Source organism: Paramacrobiotus metropolitanus, unplaced genomic scaffold (genome assembly GCF_019649055.1).
Source record: "Paramacrobiotus metropolitanus isolate TYO unplaced genomic scaffold, Prichtersi_v1.0 Parri_scaffold0000102, whole genome shotgun sequence".
Classification (NCBI taxonomy): Eukaryota; Metazoa; Tardigrada; class Eutardigrada; order Parachela; family Macrobiotidae; genus Paramacrobiotus; species Paramacrobiotus metropolitanus.
In genome coordinates this window covers 150671-173368 of record NW_026570322.1, presented here as the reverse complement: position 1 = coordinate 173368, position 22698 = coordinate 150671, and the positions used below count along the sequence as shown (strand labels likewise).

Here is a 22698-nt window from a genome sequence, read left to right as displayed (position 1 = left end):
ACCTGTTCATTGCTGTCTGGAGTCTAAAGAGGGCAACCGCTCCGCTGCAAAGACAATAAACTTCATTATTATTATTATTGTTATCCCATCCATATGCATAGTTCTGTACGTACAATACTCGTCTGTGCCTACTCATTTTGTAAGAGATCGATAATCGACACAAATGGCCGACATGCTGCAGGAACATCGACAATTAGCTTCCCACAAATTCAGTTTTTATCTCGAAGTACGTTGTAGTAATACACATACAGTTTATTGTAATGCAGTTTTTATGCAGTCATGTTCTAGTACCATATGTACATTGTACATGTCAATGAATCTCCCTTTTTTAGTTTAGTAAGGACGTATTTATCTAGAAGCTGAAAAATCGATACCACAGAGGCCGCTATAATTACTAAAAGATTAAATAATTAGCACCGCAATGGCTCGAAAAACACATTATGAATTTATAAACCTTTGTTCTATCGACTTATCAGTTAATCACCATGGTTATCGCGGATTGAGAACGCCATAAAAAAACATATCCTACTATACAAAATACTGGGTTGCCTTACGATTTAAATGTTGATTAGAGTGTTCCTTGCTTTTAGCAGTAAAAACATTTATTAACAACTTGACCCGCAAAATTAATTACTGGATTAGTTTTCGGGAATCGCTAGCGATCTTTACATTCCTGTGTAATGTGGGGTGTATTGATTTTTCTTTCACTACAGATAATAAATGATATTTTGAGCATTATAACTGCGCAAAGCTTATCTTGTGTTTAATTTTCCCCGCTTTGCACTTATGCTTTCCGGAAGTGCTTGTTCCAACCGTCTACGCAGATTCACGCAGGTGCTTACGAAGCATTCAAACAATCGTACCACAAAAAATGCTCTGACGTTATCAGAAAGCAGATACCGGCGGAAGTAACAAATGCGCATGACCATCGAAATGTGCCGTTAAACAGACACAGTACGTCGATAAACTAACAGACATAAAACACTCCGGCGGAGCAGCGGAAATGCCCTTTGCTTTCCCGTTTCAGTTCTCCCGTTACGCTATTCCGCTAATGTTTGTTAACTCAGGTTGACATTCAAGGGCATCATCGTTTGACTAACTTTACGTCGCTTAATACAAAATCTACTGATTGGCTCGCTGTACATGTAACTTTTCGAGGTAACATGGTAGTGTAATTTTCGAATACGTCTGTACGTATACTTTTCGAGTTAACACGGTAGTAAAACGTGAATATGTTGTACAGCATTTAGTCTTTCGAGTACGTATACCAGATTGGTGATTGGTGTAAAAAAATCGATCAATAGCTCAGCCCAACTTCGTAGCAATCAGCAGTTTAAATCATCCTTTATACAATTTTCGAAGCCTGTTGGCTCGCATTTTCAGTCATCAAAACCGGACAATACAAACGACGCTGAATTGATTTAGCCAAAGCGTTCGACTGCTCAGCCCACTTGTCAAATGGAGAAACCATCGAAGCGACTGGGAAATCCTAACATTATGCTGGCATTTGCCATCGTGGAAATCCTGTTGACCGGTCTGGGATTCGCCGCAAATCTCTACAGCCTTTTTTATGGTAAGTGGTAAGAAACGGGTAATATTCTGATATCGTTACGCATTTCTGGCAAGCTGTAGGCACTATTAAGTATTAGGCACAAGCGTTGAAAGATTTTTTGAGAAATTTACGTTAGATTTGCTTTCGCTACTCTCTCCTTAACCACCCAAATTCCATCCAGCTTGATATTTCTGGAATAAGAAAATTAGTAAAACTTTGGTCTACCGGTGATTATTTTACGCACTTCACAAATGGTTTATTAATTTTAGGTTGTTTGGTAAACTAGTAATTAGCCTTTCGATGTAGTTAATACAGTGCACTCGATGTGATTAAGCAGCTGACATTAATCTAATTTGCGCATAAAAGGGACTCTCCTTATTATGAGTACATATTACACTTATCCCAAGTGCAACCTTTTACTAAGTAATGATGTCACTTATACAGTAGAGCAAGATTATGATGCTTTGAGATCGCTAACGGCTCAATTTTTTGAAGTTTTTGTCTGATCTCTCAGTTTTATAAAAGCGACTAAATGATTTTAATAGCATAATAGTGCAAGGAATATGAACTGCTAATAAAACTACTAAAACATAAACATCAGATAAACGTAATTTGCACTTGTAGATTGGCATTCCTCTCTAGTGTTATCGATTGACTGGTTAATACAAGACGGGTCAAATTATCATCGATGATATCATCGCAAGCATATCAGTCACAATCATGACCTTTACCACTTTGTAGGACAGGGCTACGTACGGGAAATAGAGTAGAGCGCGGTTTACTAGCAAGTTAAATTAAGTTATTCGCATCGTTGCCACTGTGACAACCACATCGAAATGTCGAGTACCTGTTTTGCAAAATTTATAAATAATTCATCAAAACTTTGCAACAGGTATAAAATAATATGAATGTGCAAATTTTCGCTCCCAAAATAAATTATTCAGCGCAAATTTTTACGCTGGAGGTGCAGATGGTGCTGATCAATATTTATGGCTCCGTGTAGCTTTCGTGAAGAAAACGTGCCAAAGATTATTTGCATGCATCACAATCATTGATATTAGGGGCTTTGCGTTGCAACTTGTATGTCATATAAGTTAGCATCCATCTACATAAGTAAGACTTCCGGCCGTCGAAATTGGTTTATGCGTATGGCTTCAAACGAGCTGGTGTGCGGTACGCGTGTAGATGTGACCAGCTCGCTCGTAAACATACAAGTAGCCGACCTGACTGCCAGTCAATCCCCAAAACTTGCAGCACGATTCTTTCGTTTGCCTCTCAACAGAACTTCCCAATCGATATATCGAAAGATAGAGAATTAATTTTCAAACTTTTTGGTTTATAGCAAGTGGAAATCTATGGCAAATGAAGAAAGTTATGGCTGTTTTGGTTTCTCGTAAACAAAGCATAGGCCCGTGCGAGGAGGCGTTGCTTGCATCCTATGCTAAGTCTATGAGAAACTAAAACAGCCATAACTTTCTTCATTTGCCATAGATTTTCACTTGCTATATACCAAAAAGTTTGAAAATTAATTCTCTATCTTTGATATATCGATTGGGAAGTTCTGTTGAGAAATAAACGAAAGACGAGCGTTGGAAATTTCGAGATCCACTGGCAGTTCGATCAGTTTCGTGTATGTATGCATGCTAGGGGGTGGAGTTACATACATACGCGTAAGGCTCTTACGAGTATGCATTTTTGCACCGCCCTCACACAAGCACACATCTAATTTGCGCGGCAGCGAATCGCCGCATTGTGGGTTCGGCCATGGCGTAACTTGTATTGATGGGTCCTTAGTTGTGTAGCATACAAGTAGCACCGCAAAGCCCGGATTATTTCAATCTGTGTAACAATTTTCTTTCAGGAGCGCTGGCACCGGCCAACCATTTTCCGATTTTACAAATCCTGGCCTTTGTCCTCTCCATCCCAGTGTACTTGGGACAGCTGGCAGCCGGGATGTGTTTCATGGAGGCCGGTGTACAAGTATATCGCGGCCACCGAGATCCGACATCCATCGCCGACCGTGAAATGTTCACTGCCTGCAGCCAGATCTGCGGCGTCTACCTGGGGGCAATGGTTTTTGCATGGTTCTGTGCGATAGCGTTTGATTCGGATTGGTACATCTCCAAACTGGGCGTCTGGGGTGCCATCCACCATGTCGTCGATGCTGACCAGACCGGACAGTTTGTCATGCTCGGATCGCTCCTGACGCTAATCGCCAGTATGGTTGTGGTATGCCTTGCCGCTTCGCATTATGGTCCCGTCGACAACGATCCGAAGGCTGCGTCCACCAACGAAAAACAGGGACTGCTGGACCACGCGGATGGACGAAACATGCCACCTCCGTCCTATGAATCCGTCGAAATGAAGATCACGGTGTAGAAACAACATGTCCAGTGTGACCGTTGTCAGGATGCTGACATTCTACATTGAGCTTAACGGCCTCTTGCAGGAAACGCTTTGCAATTGTACGCTTTTGCTATCTTACGCTTCATGCTGCTCTGTGAACATAACGTTATACAAACGTAAAAATTGTTATTTGCGTTGAATGTGAGTATAAATACATAGTACTTAATAATATCGCGTTTATAATCAAAAGTTATTTGTCTTCACAATTTCCATGTTACTCTTCCTGCTCTAAGCTTTTGCATTAGCTGGTTTGACCGTTTTTGATAAGGGAAATGCACCTTTTTTTATTTATTAGTGGCTATTGCATAATTATTAAAGTGCTATGTGCTGTGCAGTAGCAGTACTGTATAATGATGCATAATGTCGTTGATTTCCTCACTTTTCGGTAACCTTTTGCCGGTAATCAAAACTGACATACGCGCAAAATTGAATGCTTAACAGACAGAATTATGTCCATAAAGCCATAATTATAAGTAATGACTTTACAAAGATACTGATTACAGACTATTAAATTTGCATAATAAGCTCAAGCATAACGTAGGTCATTTTTTTCGAAAAGGTTTAGAATGTGTACTTCGTAGTCAGTCAATAGCTTTTTAGAAATTGTGCATCATAAAGACGTCTCCCAAGGATATCTCTTAACGCATATTCCTACTCTACCGCTTCCTTTTTGTGAGCACTTTCTCGGTTCACAGCAGAGTCTAGTACTGTCGTCAAAACTACACGGATCGCCGATGGGTATGCAGGAACCTGGAGGCCTGAAAATTGACACAAATTTACTGCAGTAGGTAATTATTCTCTCTACTAAACGTAAGCGCTCTTTTGCAATAAGTACGTGCTCTTACGGTTTACACGTTCCATTCGGTTGGTTGGGCAGTACCAAGCAGAATCCACTACAGCAATATGCTCCGTTGATCCCGTTCGCAGTGCACAACTGGTCAGTAGCTATACAGTTTGACGGTACTCTACAATTTTTCGAAATAAAAATTCCGCATAAGCGATGATTTTGCTGTGTAAAATTTAAAGAACTTTCTCGTACTTAGCAGCTGGTGTAACGGTTGAACTAGAAATTAATTCCGTAAGGGCGTTTGTGGGAGGCTCGGAGCTCGGTACCGGCATGACAATCTCCAAACCAAGGAAATTGGCGGCGGTGGGCACCGCGCACCCAAAGCGTCGATGAATGCGCACTACGTCTAACGGGCTAAGGTTTTCGTTCTGTCCCATCTTGGTCTTCCTGATCTTTGGAAGAATTGTGGGCAGCGCGGGATCTTTGGCAAAGGCGTTGACTTTATAATGCATAATCGACTCGTAATCATACGGCAGTCCGTAAGTGTTTCCCGCTTCATACTTCTCAAACTGACCGCGTTCACCTGAGGGATTTGCAGTTCACAAATAAATCTTAAGAAAACCGTAACGCCGTCTGGCTGCGTACTTTCAGCAATATTATCCCAATTAATGATGACGTAGTTGTCACGGTCCTGGCGCGACTGTTCGTGTAAAAAGCCCAGGGTGTGCATAATCTCGTGCTGGACGTCACCGTGATGCTTCAAACACGCGTTGGATAATGATATAGTCTGCCGGCCGCCAATCCGTCCAATAATCGACAGACATCTGCAACCCCATAACGTGTATTTTAACAATGCACGACAGACATATCAAAATTGCTGCGTGAAACTTAGGCGCACCCAAGACCCTTTTGGAAAGTAATAAAATCGCTCTCGGTCGATCGCTCCACGAATTTGACACAGCTGCCCGTCAAGCGACTTATGATGTTCATGGATTCCTGTATCATCTGGATATCGCTTACAGCTATTGAATATAAGACCGTTACATTTTTATTTGATTTGTTTCTCCTCAATCTTTCTTTGGTTAACTAATTCCGAAGGACTATGCAAAAGCAAATATCGTCAGCCACGCGAAAAGTTGTTTACATAAAGATTTGCGTGAGAACTGGTAAGGTATAGTGTTGTTTGGCCAAAATGAGGACGCATCGTCGACTGCATTAGCCGCTCCCTGGGTTTTCTGCAATAAGGTATTACGAGTACATCCTTATGCCGTTTTAGATAAAGTATTTGTGCCCCCAATACCCTAGAACTATCAAGAGCCGGCGTTGAAGCACTGGTAAATTTAGGATTATCTAACTGTTATTTCTTAGTATTGTACGTTGTACTTGATTAAATTTCTCCACGTACTACCGGTGTTTCTAGTCCCACAATGTCGCCTTCCATCAGTTCGCTATCGTACCGCGTCGGCGCTTCCAATACCATTTTTGCGAGAACGTCAGGATGGATGTAATCCCGCCAATCTTTAACAGAAATCACATGTTGGTAGAAATCATTTACTATGTAAATTAAAAGCGTTTCTTATCTTACTATCCGGTAGTATGGCAGCGTACGTCGAAACGATGTTTCGCAGCAAAATTATACCAAATACTCTTATCACTGTATTCCTGGTGGAAATCATGTTGCGATACTTCCGATTCTGCCTAAATTAATTATTGCACAATCTTGCGTTCGTTCAGAATTTCGATGGATTTGGAACCGGTAATAACTACGGTATCAAGCAATGTAATTATGATGATTGGCGTAATTTCGCGGCACCGTTCGTCACATATGCAGGCATTTAAATATGAAATTTCCAAGCGCATAAACCATGCGCACGCAGACGGCTGCATTGCGTGAACATAAATTTTACGCCGGCGGAGATATGCAGTTTTCTTAGCTTCGGGCAATACAGTGCTACAAAAATTTAAGACTGGTTTGTAATTACGGCTAAATAAATTTGCTGAAAACTTCTTGTTTTAGTTGTTACAACACTACAATGAACACCAAACCTCGTTTCTGTACATTTATGAACATATCAGGACAAAGTGGCATTGGTGGGTATTGACCGTATTGTATAACTGCAAGATTTAAGATGACAGTCATGGGTGAAGGATACATCAATACTGAAAACGACTTTCATTTTTTCCTCTTATCAGATTCGATGTAGTTTAGTTGATTCGGTGTATTTTAGCTAAAACCGATTCATCATAATTTTGATACGAGTATTACAACAATAAGACGAATTTGTAAAAAGTTTAAGACCCGATAACGCGAATTAAATCGAAGCTATGATATCTGTATGTGTACATGCATCGTGACATATTTTCCACAGTAAAACATATCGGAATACATATTATTCGTCAAGATACAAACAAATAAAATTTATGTTAGTATTTTTATGGAAATAAATAATGCAAGTGTGAAGTATAAAAATGTATTTTGTTGTACTATACTATTTCCAAAGGATAATTGGACAGGGCAGCGTTATAACAAACAAATAAAAGTTTTCAAAAAACCTTCGGCGTAGTTGACTGCGCATTCAACACCAATCCATGCTTTTAGGAAGCGACTGCGTTGGACAACAGACATTCCGTAGAGCAAGCAACTGGAATGGGATCGCTGTTAATTTTCTTGTATAGTGGCGGTGCTGAATTCTGGGATCCCGAGTGGTCCAAAGACTTTGTCTCGCCTTTCAGCTCCTGGTAAACATTAGCGCTACCCCAGGCAATAAGCACTGCCACGACGAAAGCGACAGCGTGTACCACAATCCATCCCAGCATGACCAACTGTCCGGGAAACTCCGCCTGGAACGTGTAGGAGGCTGCGCCCCACACGCCCAGTGACCGGACGAACGGGTCGGCATGAAACGCAAACTCCATGGGTCCAGCAAGGAGCACCAGTGCCAGGCAAACTGCACAGCATCCGCACACCCCCCTGTTCCGTTCCGCAGCGAGATAACTACCAAAGCGTGCCGGGTCTCGGTGGCCGCACAAGACACGGGTACAAGACACGATGAGATAGATGCCGTTCCCCAACTGAAAACCGTACACGGGAATGGACACGAGGAACCCCAGAAACTGCAAGACGGGAAGCATGGCGTCCGTCCACAGCACTCCTAAAAAGCGATAAAGCTCACATTCAGCAGTTACAGAATTTATGAGGGCTGCACTAATGTCACGTGGTAGCTCTCTCCAAGCAAAAAATAAAAGTATAAAAACGAAATCCAAAGGTCATGTGTACACAACTTTTCAAAGAACGGCTAAAGTACAGGTCTAAAACCTTTTGGAAAATTTAAACTTGAATTTTTAGGCTTATAAAACGAAAGCCCAAAGGCTATGTATAAACAAGCTTTCAAAGCTGGCTAAAGTAGAACGTTTTGAAGAATTTATGTGGAATTTATGCTAGGAGGCTAAAGTAGAATTTATGCTAGGAGGTTTTAAACTTCCCAATTAAAACAAATCAGAATATCTAGTTCGCTGCTTACCATAAAAGAGGTTGTAGTAATTCGCGGCAAATCCCAACAGTGCCAGAATGACCTCCACGATGGACAAAACCAACAAACAGCGCGTATCATTCAAAACATTCCGTACTTTCATCATTGTAAAACTAAATTTACAGGAATCACCAGCTTGGTGTGAAATAAAGCACGATGCACCCTTTGAAAACTTAAATCTTTCTGGTGCAAATAAATAAAATCGTTACGGATTGACCCTCCCGAGAAAAGTAAAGTTGCGCACCACCCGGTCGATGTTGTGTTGATGATGATCGACAGTTGTTGACTGGCACTTTCACCAAGGGCGGACTTGCTTTATAAAACGCCGGTGCTGTACATTCCGAATCTGGCAAGTAAATATGTCTGCATACAACGTTCACTGACCCGTCATTCATTGTATTTAATATGGCGTAGTTCGAGCCATCCGGAAATTTGTTTCAAGGTTATGGCCATGGGAGGATGATCATGAAAGGGAGCTCACATGCACTCTTTATTGCACAGCTCCACAATTTAAGGCAAACCAGGAGTGAGTAATCTCCACTTGTGCAGTGCGTTTAACAACTTGTTAACGTTCGACAGTTTAGCGGTGTACAACGATAAAAGGCGCTGGATGTGCGGCTTATCGTGCGCTAAACTGTGCACGTGGATGAGTCATTTCACTGTACGACTCGTACGAGCAAGCGCTATACGAATTATTTAGAGTACTCCTATTTTATTAATTTTGTACATGTTAGATCTCGCCTAAATAACAATCCATGTGAACAGGGAAGTTGGAGTTCATTGCTGTACACATCCAGATCGAGGTTACTCGCCGAGCAGAAAACACCCACACAGCGGGAAGAAAAGAATTTTTGGTTGATTGCAAACGACAGACTGATGAAACATTTTTGGCTGGTCAAACAAACTAACAAAAGCAGTGGAAAGTTAATAACGGCCTTTTTTACTCAATGCATGTTCCCCACGTCGCAACGAACACCATGCCGAAGCGAGGCGAACCCCGTCCATAAAAATAATATACGTGTACATATTTCTCTTTGAACCTTATACATTTTGAACTTGACATCTGCGAGTACATGGAAGCACGTTCAGGGGCATACCGGAACCTTTGGACGTTGTAACTTAATTCAAGTAACACGGTAGTAATTTTTTACGAGAAAAGGAGACCAAACAGCAGAATGTTCCTTTGCATGTGAAGCAAAATAAGCAGTTATTAGTACTTAATGCAGGAAATACAGGTTTTCCCCTTTAATACAGGTTATAGTGATACAAGTTTTTCCCGTTTAAAGAAATGGCCCGGTATATAGCGTAAAAAATGGTACGCTAATACATACAGAGTACGCTAAAACGTTAGCTTTCGCGCACTCCGAATCACTTGTCTGCAATACTTTTATCATTCTAAAGTTAAATAAAAATTTGTATACATTGTTCTGAAAGCTGTTTGAGTGCGCAACATCCGGTTGCCAAGATATGGCGTAAAATGGGTAAAACGTTTAGATGCATTATTGTGTACCAAAAGTCTGGTTATTACCCGATCTTCTTGAATCTTTTTCTAATATTTTAAAATTCATTTTAAAATTATGGGAAAACAATATGAACCTGAAATTGATTCACTTTCGACTTCAAAGCCATGTGTATTTTGCAGCAAAGTTTCAGGAAGATCGGCTAATAACCAGACTTTTGGTACACAATAATGCATTTTAACTTTTCACCCATTTTAGTACGCCATATCTCGGCAACCGGATGTTGCGCGCGCAAACGGTTTTCAGAACAGTGTACGTATGCACAAATCATTTAGCTTTAAAATGACATAAAGTATTACAAAAAAGCGATTCGGAGTGCGCGAAAGCGAAAGTTTTTACGTTAGTGCATGTATCCCATTTTTGCCACCATGTACCGGGCCATTTCTATTAATGTGTTCTATAATCATAGTTAAATAAAAGTTTATTCATCCATAGAATTAATGGCAATGGGTCATATATAGAACAAATACGATATTTTAAGTTCGTTTTGTTTCTGTAAAAGCATTGATAATTGGTTCAATGCAAACACAGAGATATACACCCGTAAAAACATGGTATCTTGTTGCGCAATATTGAGAAGGACCATGGTAAAAATTTTCGGATTTCTTACTGGTGCTAATAAAGTAAATCCCGCTTCGGCGGTCTCGCAGTAGCCAAGCAGTGGATACCTAGTCCGCGTCGCGCTAGTAAACGTTAGGAGATCCTACTGAGGATAATGAATTTATTTCCAATAGAGCGATAACAATATCCAGATTCAGTTACATTTAAAGGCCATGTTTAGTTTAGTTTAGTTTGGTTTGTTTCCGAGCAGACAAACCCTGAGGCACTCAATAGTCTGGTCAATGTCAAATGTCAAACAATAAAACAGCAGAAAATTTAAACGATATTTTTCAGACGCAGTAAAGACAGGAAGACTTCAACAGAACCACAACGAAACAGATTATCTCCATCCTTCATAATTTTATTAAACAGATCTTTAAGCCTCATCGCTAGGGTCGTCTCCCCGATGCTCCGCCGCGCGGTAGCATCGATCCGCTCTGTCCGGCGGAGTCCATATTGCGAACCAGTGTCCTTGGAGGGAACCAAGTCGCACATGTATGACGGTACTGCAAAATTTTCCCGGTTGCGGATCTTGAACAGCCAGGCTGCTTCCTTCTGGCGCCACCGATCTTTTGCTGGTGTAATCCCCAGCTGCCGGTACAGTTGCGGTGTTGCCCGTATCCCGTATCCGGCGTTCGGAGGGCAGCATCCTGACGTTTACTCAACATCTCCCGCTCTAGATCTCCCGCTCTCCGACCTATCCTTATGTGTTACTTATCCTTATGTGACTTATGATCCTACTTGAAGGCCATGTAACTTATCGGCTCATCGCGCCGCGCATGTCAAACTGAATTTTATTGTATCCCGAAGCGTTTTTTGATTCCAGCACTATTCAAGTGTAAGTAGTCGTGGATGGTGTTCATCATTTTTAATCTACGCAGCAGGTAAACGATAACCAGCATCTGCGTCATTTGAAAGAGGGTCGACTCCCTTCATTGGGAAGCAAACAGCAGTGGAGTTTTTTACATGTTCTGCGTCGGAAGGGTATGTATTGGATATTACTCACACAGTATTACAACACGCACATTACTACAACTAATCAACTACTCCACCAAGTACGTAGACAGACATTACGTACATAATACATTTACGATGAATATCTATATAAAAAGCAGGAACGTGAAGCACTATCGGTACCTATCACGCTAATATCCGAATATACTTGCATCACTTTAATACTGCACTGACGTCAGCACAAAGTACCACCTTGGTGGAACTGCTGATCGTTATCCACACAGCATGATCAGTGATGCAGTATAAATCTTTCTCCGCAGCATCGCAGCATCAGTCGGTATACCTCATTCATTATCGCTAAAAAGTAATTCTTCTACAGCAGAAATTTGACGCCCTACTTGATTCTGCACCAAGTTAGTGATCGCCATTAAATCCAGTTTTGCCATGACGGCAGTACGAAATTTATTGAAAGGCACGCGCAGTTTGTTGGAACTTTCCGTCGCGGAAGTTGTTCTGGCAGTGCTGGGATTCGCTGCAAATCTCTACAGCCTCTTTTATGGTAAGAAGCGAATTTATTGTGATGCGATTCTTCGTTGTTGTGAAACTCTGAAACGCTACTAACACTACTCGTAAATTTAACCTGGAACTATTAATTTTCTTGAAGTCCCACTTGCCGATTTTTGGGTAATAGCGTATAATTAATAACAGACGGCGCTAATCTAAACTACTCTCAGTGACTCCCGTTGTAAAGGCGTACACATACCATGGGATCTACTCTTATTCTGGTACGCTGTAGGTTTTACTGTATTGCAGTGATATCATCGATTGCTTGAATCAGCCTGACATCACACAAAATATAATATGTGTTGATACCATACCGGTTACCGTTGATTATCGATCTAAAGCGCCAGCGGCACGCGAGCAACAGCAGTAAACGAAATTACCCTGGGTAAAAACTACAGTGTTACTACCACGTGACCTTAGCAGCATAATATAACCAATCCATTCAAAAGTTATATTATGCTGAAAGTGGTGATGTATTTTTTGCTAAATCTGTTTTTTTAACCTTTTTTAGGAGCGTTTCTTACGGTCAACGATTTCCCGACCCTCCAACTTCTGGCGTTCATCGCAACCACCCTGGTATACGTTCTCCAACTGGTCAGCGGCGGCTATCTTATCGTGTCCTGCATACGTGTCCTGCGCGGCCTCCGCGACCCGGCACGCTTCGGGAGAAATCATGGTGAACGCCACCCGATCTTGTGCATATTCTGTGGACTCTACCTGCTTCTTCTGATCGTTTTCGGAGTAATCCAGTTCTCGGAACGTGCCCGGCACTTCGTCCCCTCACTGAGCGTGTGGGGTGCCGTTCATCAGGTGTTCCGGACCGAACCCATCGGACAGCTGGTCCTGCTGGGATTGGTTGTGATTCTGGCCGTCGAATTCGTTCTGGCAATGTTTCTTACCGCGCGAAGTAAGGATCTTTATGAGGAGCTTGAACGCGAGAAAAACGCGGCAACGCTTCTTGTCCACTTGGAAAGTCAGGATTCAGCTCCGACTCGGTACAAGGGAGTGCAGTATTCAGCTCCGCCACCATACAAGGGTGTCTAACTGAAGATGGAAATTTGGAATGTTCTTCACGGAATCTAATGGTTCCTCTAACTCTAAGAATAGATTTGCGCCGAAACCCTAGTCAACTACACGTAACGGTTTCATACAGTGTTTTGTATATTTATCACTGACTCTGTCATGTTCCCTTCTCTGTCATTAATATACAACCAAAATGGTAGAGGAATGCCATTAATTTTCCGTTTTTTTTACGTTTTTATTGTGAGAATGGGTCGCGCTGATTGTGTAAGAGCCACCATATGCACTCTCTTTCTATTATAAATTCTTGAAGAACATGTAAGCATTTCAGTTTGTAGTTTGAGAAGTTTGCTTTGTCATAAATATGTTGATTTGTTTATGCAACGATTTGTTTATAAATATGTTGATTGGTTCGGTACCATGAAGCCTAAATTTATCGCTCGTATCCTCATAATACCGGCCTGCCGCAAAAGTGTTCAGTGACGGTGATAATAACCACTTCACAGTTGGCGTAGAATACGAGGTATGAAAAAAATACAAATCAGCCGGTCGGTTAGCGGGTTAAAAATTCAAAATTAAATCAATACTTCTACACAGTGCGCATCACATCGCCAGCACTGAGTTCGAGCAGAGAAGCGCATGTTATTGTTCACGCCATATGGGTTCAAAAGAAGCATCTACCCGTCTTTATAACAGACTGTAGTAAAAGGTTAGCGCCTCACACATATTCCCCTTCTTCCGCTTCCTTCGTGTAGAATCACGAATACACTGGCGGTTTTGCAGCAGGTGCAAAATTACACACAGCGCCGACTGTCGGTATCTGGTGGTCTAAAATCAATAAAAACAGCTTATATGTAATTTACCGACAGGAGCTAACAAGTAAGCAACAGTACGTTCCTACAGACTACACGTTCCATTCGGCTAGTTGGGACGAAGCAGAAGCCAGTAAAAAACATGCTCCAGGGATCCCATTCGAAGTACATAATATAACATAGAAGTACTGGTCCCAGCTTATACAGTTTGTAAGGAGAGGCCGATATTAGCTTCCTGTAAATTCATTTTTTATCTTAAAGTAAGTAGTAGCCGAGTAGTAATCCACGCAGAGTTTATTGTTATGCATTGTTATACAATCATGTTCTAGTACCCTACATGTCAATGAACCCACCATTCTATTTAGCGTAAGGACATATTGTAGCGATAGTATTTGTACGAACGATAAGACCGCCCAGTTATGATTCATTCCATCGCGTTATGAATTAATGTGTCCACTTTACCGGCTAGTTTCCCTTCTCATGAATTTCTAGAATTCAGTCTTGTGCTCAGCTTGCTACAGCTTGCATCTGCTTGATTGTTCCTCTTGCTGAAACTCTTGCCGTAAACCTTGCTCCGTTTCTTGAACGCCTTGTCATTAAACACGCCTTGAGTTACGTTGTTGTGTTTGACCGCTTGGGATGAACTTGTGTCATCCCAATCGGAGCCACCTGTGTAATTGTGTACATCAGTAAGCGTCCTCGGCCAGCATCGTTGCCGGTCGTACCACCTTTCACACCAACAGCCGTTTAATCGTAAAGGCTGATCGCCACCCCACTAGGAAGTAGCCAGATAGGCCACTGTTACAATATTGATTACCAACCTGAAAACGATACCATAAAGAGCGGTATAATTACTAAAAGTATTAAATAAGTATCGTTAACAGCGGCAGCAGCCACCTGATACTATGTTAAGCGTATTATGTGTTTAATTTTCCCCGTTTTACCCTTATGCCCTTCTTTCCGGAAGTGCTTGTTCCTACAATCTATGCAAGTTCACCCAGGTCTTTACGAAGCTTTCAAACAATCATACCACAAAAAATGTTGTGACGTTATCTGAAAGCACCTACCTGCACTCGGACGGAAGTATCAAATGCGCAAGGCCATCAAAATCTGCCGCTAATCAGGCACATTACTTCAATAAACTAACACTCCGGCGGAAAAGCGGAAATGATCTTTGCTTTCCCGTCTCAGTCCTCCCGTTACGCATTTCCTCTAATGTTTGTTAACCCAGGATGACGTGTAAGGGCATCACATTTTTATGGTGATCAGCTCTACATTAAGGGTCGTCCGAGGTAGGCAGAAGACTGTACATCACAACGGCTACGGCGCAGTTTCGTAACAGTTGTTTACCATTATTGGGAATCATCGATTCATTCGAGAGTCGTGACGTTGTTTAATACAAAATCTACTGATTGGCTCGCTGTCATATAACTATCTACAGAGGTTATGGTAGTATAACGTGAATGCGTTGTACTACACTTAATCTTTCGAGTAAGTCAACCGAACTGGTGATAAGGAAACTGATCAAAAGAGCATAATTTTGCAGCATTCGCTCTGCAGTTTAAAATCACCCTAACATAATTGGTTTTATGCTGTACGAGTTTACGGTGCGTTTGTACGTGTGCTCCCGGTTGTACTAGCGATGGCGTATGATCCGTGTTCTTATCGGCAGCCTCCGATTAGAAGCTGCGCTTCGTCGTCGGCTAGCATTCGGCAGTTTCGGTGTGACTGAGTTTGGGTGAACATCAGTAAGATTAAAGTGAGTAGCATCATTGTGATCCTGTTGGTGTTTGTGTTGTGAGTGACCTTCGTTTAGGGAAAGCAGTAGTGCGTACCTAGGCGGAAGTAACGCGTCGGTATTCCTGTGGTGTAGTAGTGTGGTGTGATAAAATCGTGTATTTTGCACTGTTGCTTACGGAAGTAGGCAGCAGGGCAACACCAATCTCCAGAGTTCCTTCTTTGCTGACTGCGGTTAGGTTGGTAGTAGTACACGTGTATTATGTCAACCCTTTAAACAATTTGTGGAACCAGTTCGCTCGCATTTCCAGCCGTTAAAACCGGACAATACAAACGACACTAGATTGATTTAGCGTAGACGTTAGTCTGTTAAGCCCGATTGTCAAATGGAAAGATTGCCGAGGAATCCTAACAGTTTTCTGGCACTTGCCATCACGGAATTCCTGTTGACCTTTTTGGGATTCGCCGCCAATGGCTACAACCTGTTTTACGGTATGAATCAGGCTGTAAGTGCACTCTGATGTCGTTTCCTGTCTCAAGCTGTAAGCATTATCCGGCACTAGAACTGAAAGGTTTTCGAGAAGTTTAGGTTATATTTACTTTCGCTGTTTTTTTTTAATCTTCCCGATTCATCCAGTTTAATTCTTCAATTATAGGCCCTTTATAACAATTTGTAGTACTGGTCGTTGAACCGTTTTATACGCATTTGCCAAAATTTTATGATTTTATAAATCTTTACAAGAGAGGGGTAATCGAGATTTCGATGAGGTAGCACCGTACCGAAGATGCGAATATTTGTTTGATTCTAATCTAACTTGCGTATAAACCATTTCCCGTTTGCAGTATCTGTCCTACAGGGCGTTAAAGGTCATGGTTGTGACTAACATTCTTGTGATGATGCCGCCTTTGCATTTTTTAAGCGGTTCCGCGCTCTAAATCGATCGGTAATACTAGTAAGCAATCTTCGTTTTTTTAGTACGTTTAACACTATTGTTGTACAACGACAAATGTACAATATTACTTCTATGGCAAAGCAAGGTCATAGCGGATTATGATGCTTTGAGACCGGTAGTGGCACTCTTATCTGATCTGCCAAGTTTTACAATTGTGCCAACGATGCGAATAATCAGCTCAGGTTAATCTAATTTGAGCATACGATGCTCTTTCTATTCCCCGCACGTTCTGTCGTGCAAGGCAGTAAAGGTCATAATTGTAGCCGATGTGCTTGCGATATCATCGACGGGTAACCTACTAATCCTGCCCTACTGATGGGTAACACCAGTGAGCAGCGCTGGTCTACACTGGTAGGGATGGCAAGACTTCACTAGACTTCACTTCACTAAACTAAAACTTCGTCAAAACTTTTAGTCACTAAAATTCACTAAACTAAAATCATTAGTTTCGCAAATTTTAGTGACGGTTAACCACTAATTAGTTTACTAAAAAAATTTTGCCATCCCTATACACTGGCAGAAAATATTTATTTGTTTTTATTATTTTTATTGATTTTTATCAGCAGGTACAGCTTAGGACAAAAAAGACGCATAACCGCAGCCACAGCATTCCGAGCGCATGCAGCGCAGTGCGCTGCATGCGGTCCAGCAGGTTCCATTGATCATGGTTAGTGACATCACGGATGCGGCATGCACGAAAGGTCTTATCATACTCCAACCACACCGGCGGCAGGTAGACACCTGCCATTTCAGTTATAATGGTATGGTAGGAGTCGAGCGGCTGCTGCAGAGTTGGATGGTAATAACTGCGCACACGGCGAAACACAATGAACGTTTCCATCTCGAAGTTTCCATCTCTAATCTCGAATTTAGCTTCTCCCTGAATCGGCGACATAATGGTATTCGCCCTAAGCAGCTTATCTAAGTCAACGTTCACCGTGAGATCGTACAGCTCTTCAAGACATTTCTCACTGACAATTGGGAACCCAGCGGGCAACGGGGGCGGTTTTTTACTGTTACTCGCTCCGGTGCTGGTGGATGGCGTCGCCTGGGCCTCGTTGACTTTCTGAGTAAGCTGGGCAAGCTGGTTCTGCTAATTCATCATGAGCTGAAGCAGCATAGTCGTTTCCGTCGGTGGTGGCTGTGGAGGCAGTGGTTGTGGTGCCTACGGTGTCGACAAAACAGGGATGACGTCCGCGGCCTTCTGCGCTAACAACAACCGCAACTGCTGCTTCGCCATGGCAATCCGAGCATCCAGATCTCCTGCGTCTTCTGCGTCAATACTTTCTCCAGTTGTCGTCGGACGGGTAACAGGGTTCACGCGCGCACGTGGACGGCCGCGAGCTGGCCGTGCCGCAGGTGGTTCAGGCGCATTGGGTCTCCTACCGCGCCGTCCGGTCATATTATTAACAGGAAAATTGCAAACGTTAACTTTCAATGATCAACATCCAGTTCTGACACACACGAAAAGTGAGGATAACAGGCAAAGGACTCGCACATGCCGAAAACACCAATGCGATAGATACAACTAGGCCAGCATGAGATAGAACTGACGGTTAGGTAGTCCTTAGGCAAAAAGGCAGTTTGCACACCGTCGCAAACAGGAAAGGCAGGCGATTCGCTGGCATACATGCTGGTGCTACATTCCAGGAAGGAGGAGAAAATGCATCCGTCGGTTCGCTCAAAGTCCGGCGGCTAATCTTTAATGTCCTGTGCAGAAAGAGAGTAGCTCTTGCCGGCGTTTCTCTCGCATCTTTAAAACAAGTGAGCAATTAAACGCTAACTTCAATTATAATGCTCAAGATATCATTAACAGTATTACCGTATTCCACGGGAATTAATGTAAAGATCGCTAACGATTTCTGAAAACTAATCCAGTAATTGACTATTCCAGTATTGCGGGTCAAATTGTTAATAAATGTTTTTACTGCCAGAAGCAAGGAACATTCTAACCAAGATCCTGAGGCAACCCAGTATTTTATACTGTAGGATATTTTTTTTCATGGCGTTCTCAATGCGCGATAACAACGGTCATTAACTGATACGTCGATAGAACAAAGGCTAAATAAATGAGTTCATAAATTCAATAAATTTATAAATTCATAATGTCTTTTTCGAGCCATTGCGGTACTAATTATTTATTACATTTAGTAATTATAGCGGCCTCTGTGGTACCGTTTTTAGGATCTGAAGTTTGAGCACTTACCTATGTTAAGTAACAGTTTGCAGTTTCTGTTGGCAAATTAGTAATCAGTAACAATAATTTTAAACCAAAACTTATATTCAGTAATTACACGTATAATGCGTTCAGCTTTTCACATGTATCAGTCTTTTCCGTTGTTCACTGAAACCCAGCTGAAGGGTTACTAGTACCGAAAACGGAAGGAAACGAGCATATTATGCACTTTATAATGTTATTGTACGTAAATCCTATGTGGAACATGCAGGGCGGCCGACCACACCATCCACGAGCACGATTCAGCCCAACATAAGCCTGCCGCCGCTAATGTCAACGCTAAGGCCGGAAGTAGCGGTGCCCGTTTCCGCCGAGAGACTCGCTGAACTAATGGTAGGGCATAATGACCGTGAGTCTGTGTGTTTCCTGTTACAGGGTTTCAGGTATGGTTTTGCCATCGGGTACGAAGGCCCGCAAATTCGCCGATTTACCGCAAACGCACGCTCGGCTCTTCTTGACCCACACGTTATCACAGCAATGATCATAAAAGAAGTGAATGCCACCACACGAAAGGTCCTTTTCAAGTGGAAACGCACCCGCATTTTGTCGTAAATCCGCTCGGGCTGCGTCCAAAAAGACCATCAGGCCACCGGGTAATAATGGACCTGTCGCAGGCATTTGGGTTCAGCGTGAACGACTATATCCCGAAAAATAAGTACTCGTTCACATACATAGGAGTATATGATGCAGTTAAAATGTTTCATGGTCGAGGGTCGTTGATGGCGAAAGTCGATATCGAAAGCGCGTTCCGTAATTTGCCAGTTAGATCGGCCGACTGGCACCTACTGGGATACAAGTGGGAAGGAATGTTTTACCATGATGTAGTGGTCCCGTTTGGCTTGCGATCAAGCCCATTTTTATTCGACGCGTTTGCTAGCGCGCTTGAGTGGATTTTTAAAAAATGCACTGGTAGCGATACATTTCTGCATTTTCTCGACGATTATTTCATGTGCGATAAACCAGCAAGTCCAGCTTGTGAGAGATTAGTGATGCAGGTTCAGTCAGTATGCAAGTATTTGGCGTAATTTGGGCGTTCCATAAATGACAAAAATCTGGTGGGCCCAGCTACAGTGATAGCATTTTTGCGTGTCAAAATCAACAGCGAAAAATTTACGCTATCAGTATCTGCTGCTCGTTTAGCTGAGTTAACGGCATTGCTCGAAAATTTTTCCGCGTGTACGCAATGCACAAAGCGTGAGCTTTTAAGCCTTGTTGGAAAGTTATCTTTTGTGACAAAATGTATACCTGCAAGCCGAATTTTTCTGAGACGCAAGATCGAGCTTAGCTGTAAAGTAAACCGGCTGTATCACAGAATTACGTTGACCGACGGTTTCCGTCGCGATATCGCGTGGTGGAGACAGTTCTTGCCGGCATGGAACGGGACGGCCGGGTTTGTGGAGCCAGAATGGCTACCAGTCAGTGTACTGCACTTGTACACTGATGCAGCAGGCTCGATAGGTTATGGAGGAGTACTCGGTAATGAATATTTTCACGGAGGATGGCCGACGTGGCTGCTTAAGTTGAGCCCGCCAATAACGTTTCTCGAAATGTACCCGATTTATGTAGCAGGTGTTGTGTGGAATAAAAAGTTTCATGGGAAACGTGTTATGTTCCACAGCGATAATACAGGAACAGTTCAGACATGGTCGTCAAGCAGTTGCAGGAACCAAGCGGTGATGGAGCTTATACGTAGAATTCATTCTGTAACTGCTCAGTTTAATTTTGTGATAAAAATAACGCACGTCGCGGGTGCCGATAACAATATTGCTGACGCGTTATCCCGATTGCAGTTGCAACGTTTCCGTCAACTCCATCCGCTGGCGAATGTCGACGGCATATAACCGCCAGATTTGCTTACACGACTGCGACCGTTCCTGACGGGGAAAGAGCCTCCAATAACCATCTCACCGCGGGTGACCTTTTCACCGCCGAAGTGGCTCCTGCTACCCGAAGAGCTTACGCCAATGGAGAGCGAAGCTTCGAGCAGTTTTGCAGATTAACGAAGAGAAAGCCATGGCCCGCACCTCAAGAGACTGTTGAAGATTATGTAGCGCACCTGTTCAACCGGAAGTCCTCATCCTCGACCATAAATGTTTATTTATCCGCTGTAGCCCGGTACCACTTGTCGCGAAACATGCCAGACCCGACAGCCAATCCCAGACTGAAGCAGATTGTAGAAGGTGCCCGCCAGACGACCGTAACACAACCAGACCAGCGCCTACCGGTGACTTCCGAACTGCTGGGACGCCTTCCAAGCAGACTGCACCTAACGTCCCTAATTCAATACGACCAGCAAATGTTTTGGGCCGCCTTTACGATGGCTCATCGTTTCCTCCTCCGCGTTTCGGAACTGACTTCGCTATCCCCGACTGCTTTCAACCCGTCGGCTACCTCCTGATGCAAGACGTGTACTGGAACGACACTGTGCTGCAGCTTTCGATTAAACAGTCAAAAACAGACCAGCACAGGAAAGGAACCACACTGTCCATGTCCGCTAGCGAAGCGCCGATCATCTACAATGCCTGTGTTACCTATGCACAGCAACGTCAGCATCGACAGCCTCCCTACCTGCCATTCTTTATCAACAGCAGCGGCCGCTTTCTCACGCGCTTTGACCTTACGCGTGCACGGAAGATAACCCTTCCAGATGGGGAGGATCACGGCCGCTACTCATCACATTCCTTTCGAATTGGCGGCGCCACTTCGGCCGCCGCTGATGGCCTGTCCACGGAAGTTATATGTGAACGGGGACAATGGAAGTCGTCCTCGTTCAAGCGCTACATTCGCCCGCAAAGTCTGCGCGTACCACATCTGTTTGGGGCACCTCCTCACTCGCGCTGCTCTCTCGCTATGGTACGCACAGAACCGCACCGGAAGGCAGCCGCAACATCCTGGCCAGTATCAGGATCCAGCTCACTCCCTGGCCACGAATCAGGGTATCACCTGGCCACGAATCAGGTGTCTTCGACCCCTGGCCACGAATCAGGGGGTCACCTGGCCACGGATTAGGTGGCACTGCTCGCGATAACACGTATACGACCTTCCGGTGGCCGAGCATGTTCTGACGTCTTCCACGAGACTCCGCGGCCGAGCCGAGGCTGGCCATATGCCTCAAAACCATGTCGGCGTTTCTCGAATACATCGTTAACTGCGCCAAGCTTATCTTGTGTTTAATTTTCCCCGCTTTGCACTTATGCTCTTCTTTCCGGAAGTGCTTGCTCCAACCATCTACGCAGGTTCACGCAGGTGCTTGCGAAGCATTCAAACAATCGTACCACAAAAAATGCTCTGACGTTATCAGAAAACACCTACCTGCACTCAGACGGAAGTATCAAATGCGCATGATCATTGAAATGTGCCCCTAAACAAGCACAGTATTTCGATAAACTATAACACTCTGGCGGAGCAGCGGAAATGCCCTTTGCTTTCCCGTTTCAGTTCTCCCGTTACGCTGTTTCCGCTAATGTTTGTTAACCCAGGTTGACATTCAAGGACATCATCGTTTGACTAGCTTTACGATTACCGATCAATGTAGAAAGGCACGATCGTACATTACAACGGCTACAGCGCAGCTTAGAAACATTTGTTTACTATTATTGCGAATCATCGATTCATTCGAGAGTTGTGACGTCGTTTAATACAAAATCTACTGATTGGCTCGCTGCACAAGTAACTTCTCGAGGTAACATGGTAGTATACTTTTCGAGTACATATACTAACATATTACATATTACATATATTATATAATGCATATATTTACTAACCTATTACATATTACATATTACATATTACATATTTATTACATATTACACATTTTACATATTACATATACTAACATATTACATATTACATATTACATATATATATTACATATTACATATATAGTACATATTTTCGAGTACTTTTAACATGGTAGTATAACGTGAATGTGTTGTTCAGCAGTTGGTCTTTCGAGTACGTACTATACTAAATTGGTGATGGTGTAAGAAAACCGATCAATAGCTCAGCCCAACTTTGTAGCATTCGG

General features: G+C 43.0%; 4 protein-coding genes across 4 annotated transcripts; 2 read left to right on the top strand and 2 right to left on the bottom strand.

The window, feature by feature from the left end:
* Positions 1 to 1405: 1405 nt before the first annotated feature.
* Positions 1406 to 4285, top strand: LOC129597253 (uncharacterized). The gene is made up of 2 exons (XM_055494734.1): positions 1406 to 1573; positions 3414 to 4285. The coding sequence occupies exons 1-2, from the start codon at positions 1459 to 1461 to the stop codon at positions 3929 to 3931; spliced, it is 633 nt and encodes a 210-aa protein (XP_055350709.1). The 5' UTR covers positions 1406 to 1458; the 3' UTR covers positions 3932 to 4285.
* Positions 4066 to 6563, bottom strand: LOC129597252 (hatching enzyme 1.2-like). Its single transcript, XM_055494733.1, has 8 exons — positions 6331 to 6563; positions 6151 to 6263; positions 5890 to 5980; positions 5644 to 5767; positions 5391 to 5569; positions 4998 to 5328; positions 4804 to 4923; positions 4066 to 4716 (listed from the first exon to the last, which is right to left on the bottom strand). Exons 1-8 carry the CDS (start codon positions 6419 to 6421, stop codon positions 4569 to 4571), a joined length of 1197 nt encoding a protein of 398 aa, XP_055350708.1. The 5' UTR covers positions 6422 to 6563; the 3' UTR covers positions 4066 to 4568.
* Positions 6564 to 7215: 652 nt separating this feature from the next.
* LOC129597296 (uncharacterized) lies at positions 7216 to 8551 on the bottom strand. The gene is made up of 2 exons (XM_055494779.1): positions 8267 to 8551; positions 7216 to 7897 (listed from the first exon to the last, which is right to left on the bottom strand). Exons 1-2 carry the CDS (start codon positions 8379 to 8381, stop codon positions 7341 to 7343), a joined length of 672 nt encoding a protein of 223 aa, XP_055350754.1. The 5' UTR covers positions 8382 to 8551; the 3' UTR covers positions 7216 to 7340.
* Positions 8552 to 11679: 3128 nt separating this feature from the next.
* Positions 11680 to 13158, top strand: LOC129597297 (uncharacterized). The gene is made up of 2 exons (XM_055494780.1): positions 11680 to 11908; positions 12425 to 13158. The coding sequence occupies exons 1-2, from the start codon at positions 11794 to 11796 to the stop codon at positions 12955 to 12957; spliced, it is 648 nt and encodes a 215-aa protein (XP_055350755.1). The 5' UTR covers positions 11680 to 11793; the 3' UTR covers positions 12958 to 13158.
* The last annotated feature ends 9540 nt before the right edge of the window (positions 13159 to 22698 follow it).